This window comes from Octodon degus, unplaced genomic scaffold (genome assembly GCF_000260255.1).
Source record: "Octodon degus isolate 3935 unplaced genomic scaffold, OctDeg1.0 scaffold00126, whole genome shotgun sequence".
Taxonomy (NCBI): Eukaryota; Metazoa; Chordata; class Mammalia; order Rodentia; family Octodontidae; genus Octodon; species Octodon degus.
In genome coordinates, this window is record NW_004524702.1 from 3966137 (window position 1) to 3971347 (window position 5211).

Genomic DNA, 5211 nt, shown 5'->3' on the forward strand with positions numbered 1-5211 from the left:
CAGTGAAGCCGAGGGTGTAGCGCAGTGGTAAAGCGCCTGCCTAGCAGCAGGAGGCCACGGCTGAATTGCCAGCACTGCAACGCAGCACATTTTCTAGACTTTTTTTTTTTTTGGAGGGGATATCAAGAATTGAACTCACAACTCGTAGGCTCTTGTGCCACTGAGCTACATCCCCAGCGCCCAAGACAACGTAGAGGGCACAGGCTTGTAGTCTTAGCTAGTCAAGAGGCTGAGGATAGCTTCAATATAGGCCTTTGAAACCAGCCTGGGAACACAGCCAAAGGGACTGGCTTTCTTCTTCTTCTTAGGTTAAAGGTCTGTTTTCTTCAGTGCTGTACTGTCACTTTGAGACAGTACTCGGAACAGCGTGCGGACTAAGCACGAATTCTAACCCTGAAGTCCTCGAGCCCGGCTAAGCAGCTCCCACATACCTGGTCTTACTAGTTTTTCTCTTGAATGGCTGGGCTTCAGGATCGTGCACTGTTTTTTGTGCCACTGCCACTTAGACTGACATGCTCCATTTGGTGGAGGAATTAATGGCCTTTCTAGTATGTTCTGGTATTGGGGACACCACGGCCTCCAGTATGCTGACCACCTCACTCCAAAATGAGGGATTGTTTTTCTTTCTGGTACTGGGGTTCAAACTCGGGACACTGAGCTTGCCAGGCTGGCGCTTATGCCACTGGGCTATCTCCCCGACACTTAGTGATCTTCTCGTGCTGGTCAAAACTAAGGAAATGTCATCCAAATTTCCTCTGCTTCAAGAGTGGGCTTGGATTCCTTTTCTTTTTTTACATTCTTCCTAGTGGTTAACTGCTGAACAAGATGCGGACATGACATCCTATTTACAAACACTATTAGAACAAATTCCTCTATTCATTAAGAGAATGTAACTATCTAACTTGTATTCTTACGTGATAAATAATTCCACACAGAAAGGGTGGCAGTATCCCTCCTCAGCCTGTCAGCCCTTAACTGTCCAGTCTGGCGAAGGGGTGTGTGAGCGCGCGCGCGCGCGCGTGTGTGTGTGTGTGTGTGCGCGTGTAAACTTGATGCTTTCCAAAGAGTTCGAGCTCTTCGTTGCGTCCCGGCTCTCATCAGGGCCACCTGCCAGCTGTGACCTGGTTGCAGCACTTCCAGGCAGCAGCGAGGGACGAAGCGGCGAAGCGATGTGAGGCTAGGAGAGGGGGTCCCCCAGGATCGGGGAGGAGGGGGCGCCCAGCGCGGCCTGCCTCTCTCAGAGAGCTCAGGGGCGGGGCGCAGGCCCACCGCTCCCGACCCCCGCGCAGGGTCTCCAGCCCCGGCCGCTACTCACCATGGCGGCGGGCCGGAGTCAGAGGCCCAAAGGAGCAGCGAGGGCAGGCGGGGAAGCACCCAGCCTGAGATCACCAATGGCGGCCAGCCGCAGACCGCGAGCAGGAATGCAGGCTGTTTAGAAGCCTCGCGTTGCTAATGGGAACGGAGACACGTGATCCGCAGCTATGCACTTTGATTGGTCCTCAAGATCACGCGACAGGAAATGTTGGGCGACTGGCTGACTGACACATGCGCATTAGCGCGCGCAGCCGGAAGTCCCGCCCTCTAGCCACGCGCGCTTCGGGATGTCGCTGCGGTGACTAACGGTAACAGGTAACCGGTGAGGCTGGCGTCTGAGACCCTCAGGGCGCTTGCGCGCCCGGATTGTCGCGGTCTGCGGAGCTGGTCCAGGCCGGTCGTCGCTCCTGGCGGCCGAGGCGCCGCTCGCGCCGGAGCCTTGGGGCGAATTTCAGACCCCAGAACGCCCACCGGTCGGCGCTGGCTGCCTGCCTTTTCCCCGCCGTTGCATCTGAGCCTGCCGGTGGCCAAGGCAGGCTGGCCGCACCAGCGCTTCCACGTTGCCCCTCTTTTGCGTGTTATCATTTTCTCTGATATTGCTGGTAAAAGCCTTGAATGTAACACTTTCCCTTTTTAAAAAATTGCAAAAACATGGGTCTGCTCAAAGAGCCACGGATTTTAAAAAAATGCATGCTCAGAATCACTAGGGTAGTTGGTTGAATGAATAACGACTCCAGTCTCAGCCAGTGTGGATCTTGCAGCCTCACCCTTGTGGACTGCAAGTTTTGTCAAGGTTCCAGGCTGACCTCAAGCTTCCAGCCACCCTCCTGCCTCAGCCTTCAGTGTTGGCGTTGCAGGTGCGCGGCACCACGCCCCGTGTTAGACCTCACTTTAGGAAACACTGTTCTGGAAAAGTCGGAGGCGTCAGGAGAACATAGAAGGCTGCAATCCAGAGTGCTGGGGGCTGTCCTGAGTGAAAGCCTCCCTGCGATCTTAAACCGCTTCGGGTTTAGGGGGCGCAGAGGACTCACACGAGCCAGACATAGTCCCCAGGGGGCAGTGCGGAAGCCAGGTGTGAGCTGCGTGCCAGGGGCCGACAAGCCCAGAGATGGCTCCCGGCCTCCTGAGAGCGGGAGATATAAAACAGGTTACCTGGCATTAGCCCAGAGTCGTGGGCAGAAAAGCTCATTTTGGGGGTTCTTTTAGGTTGTTTTTGTTTGTTTCTTTTGATTTGATTTGGGGCATTACTACCAAGTGCAGTTTTAAGTGGGTCACAGTTGGGTGCTTTTTAGATCTGGAAAGGCTTTTGGAAAAGGACCCGGTTCTGTCTACCTGTGGGCAAGTTCCACACCTCTCAGCACTCTGAGGCTGAGAGCCAGGGTCAGGTGGCTAAGATCTAAGACCTCTGGGGGGCGAGCCCACAGGCACAGCTGGAGTGCGAGTCGGGAGGAAGCCCATACAAACATGTTTTCAACAGCAAAACCAGAAGCCAGGTGTGAACTGTTCAGATCCAGCGGGCGTCGAGTCACATTTTGGTTTCAAGAATTTCATTTTTCTTTTCGTTGCTTGCCACAGTCGTTTTTTTCTTTTTAATGTTTTTAGAACAGGGTCTACAGGGTTTCACTGTGTAGGTCGGATTCATAGTAATTCTCCTGTTTTCAGCTTCCCAGGCACTGGGATTACAGGTACACGCCACCACACCCAGTCTCAATCGGATTTGTAGTGATTCTCACTACTTAGATTGGACTCGTAGTGATCCACCTGTGTTCAGCCTCCCAAGTGCTGGGATTCCAGGGGTGCGCCACCACACCCGGTCTCAATTGCTGTCTCAGCGCACCTTGGGGTGGGGCTGGCATGGGTCGAATCCCAGCCACTGGGCTCTGCCTAAGCACGTGCTTTAGTCTGCTGAGCTCACAGGCTGGCCAGAATGGGAATAATTAAAGCGGAGAATTTCTAATTTAGATAAAGTTAAGAGCTAGAAGTTTGTTTTAAGGCTATACCAGGTAGTTCAGAATGGCCCAGAGTTTTTCCTGGGACTGGGGGCAGATCAGGAATCGAACTTCACAACTTCTGCCCAGTGTTCCTTGACCAGTTGGTCCCACCCCATGCCCCGGTGCCAGGGCTTTCCCCTGTGCGCTTCCCGCTATCCCTCTTGAGGTCAGGCACCTCCCCATAACGAAGAGCATTAATGGACATCCCAGGCCTGTGGAAAAGGGGAGGAGGGCCATTTCGTATTTGAATGGGGCCAGTGCAGCCTTGTGACATAGAGCCCTTCATCTGCCTTCTCCCAGGTGTAAGCTGGAGCGCTCTGGTCCAGAGGCCTTGGCCTGACTGAGGCCAGCTTCGCCTTGGCGCCAAGTGGCTCTGGACACAGTCTCTGTGCAGCACATGGGGCGGGTGCCCTCGCCCTCTATTCACCTTCCAACCTCATTTAAGTTCCTTGCTGACAGTGGCCACCACTGCTATTTATGTCAGCCCCGGCTTGATGACTTGGATTACAAGAGTCACTATGATTTAGTGCCTGGACATGGTGCTTTCTGTTCCAGTAGTGAATCCGAGAGGTTGGGTTCATTCTTCTGTAGACATTGTGTTCATGGAATGATAAGGTCACTTTACTAGAGAAGAAAGGATTTTTTTTTCCTTTTTGAGACAGGATCTTGCTGTGCAGCTCAGACTGGCCTGGAACTTACTTTGTAGCCCAGGCTGGTCTTGCACTCACAGGGATCGTCCTGCCTCAGCCTCCCGAGTGCTGGGATTACAGGCATGTACCACCATACCCAGAAGTAAACGAAGTTGTTTGTCAGTTTGCCCTGTTGAAGAAACTTCAGTGTTCCCCGAAGGCAAACTCCCGTTCACACCAAGTGTCACTGATGGAGGGGACCAAAGGAATGAGTGTGTGATGTGACCACACGTGGAAATGTCTATGGCTCGGGGAATTTTTAAAGTTCTGCAAAAATTTATTAGCTAATAGTTTTAATGTAAAATTCTATTTTAATTTAAAATTTGTTCCAAAGGTGGGGGCTGTAATTTCACAGGCAGTCCACCCACCAGAGCTGAAAGTTGTTGATTAAGCTGCCCGACTGGTGCTGGCAAATAGGAACTTGTAGTTTCGGTCTTAAAGTGATGAAAATTTGGCTCACGAAAAAGCTGAACTGGTACTTGAGGTTGTTTAGTAGCTTGGGCTGGTCACCAAACAAACAGTTTGAGCTGGGAGAGAGAACTGCTCCACCCTACTTTAGACCCGAGAGGCTTAGGCTGCCTGCTTTTTAAGAATAATTATGAGAATTTTGAAAGGAGAGAATAGGAGAATGAATTTGAAGGTACACGAAGCCATTTGATATTTTTAGCATAAATACAGCGAAGGTTACCAATTTGGGGGCCAGTGCAAGCTAGTGTCAGCAAAAGGGGGCTGTCTTGGGAATACTGGCAGATTCTCGTTCAGCCACTTTGGCAGAGCCCCTGTGTGCGAAAGGCTCTGTGACCGTGATGCGGAGTCTTAGGGAGGAAGCAGAGGGGCTGAGAAAACCCCAGCCCTCCTCACCCCATAGCCCTCTGGATGAGCTAGGGACCAAGGTCATTTCATTTAAGTGAAAATAGGAAGCAGTGAAGAAAAGGAATTAGTAAAAAGTACTACAGGTGGTGAAAAGGACATTAGCATTTTGAATAAAGCCTGCCAAGAATGCCTGCCCAAACCAGATGGACATGTTGGGAAAAGCCTGATCGCGGGGCATTTTTTCCTTTGTGGAACCCATGCTTGTTTAACTGATATCCTTGCAATGTAACTTGAGATGGGTAAACTGCCTTAGCAACTCATGATGTCACCCAACCTTCCAATCAAAATGCACCAAATCTGCTTTTGTATCTCCCCACTTGCCCTCCCTAGAAAAGTCCCAAAAT

General features: G+C 51.7%; 1 protein-coding gene across 1 annotated transcript in view; it reads right to left on the reverse strand.

Moving 5' to 3' along the window:
* Lztfl1 (leucine zipper transcription factor like 1) overlaps positions 1-1450 on the reverse strand; it is a 12732-nt gene extending 11282 nt beyond the window's left edge. Inside the window, exon 1 of the mRNA XM_004640676.3 lies at positions 1316-1450. Within this exon, the coding sequence (XP_004640733.2) occupies positions 1316-1318 (3 nt within the window). The 5' untranslated portion in view covers positions 1319-1450. The remainder of the gene's footprint in view (positions 1-1315) is intronic.
* Positions 1451-5211: the final 3761 nt, after the last annotated feature.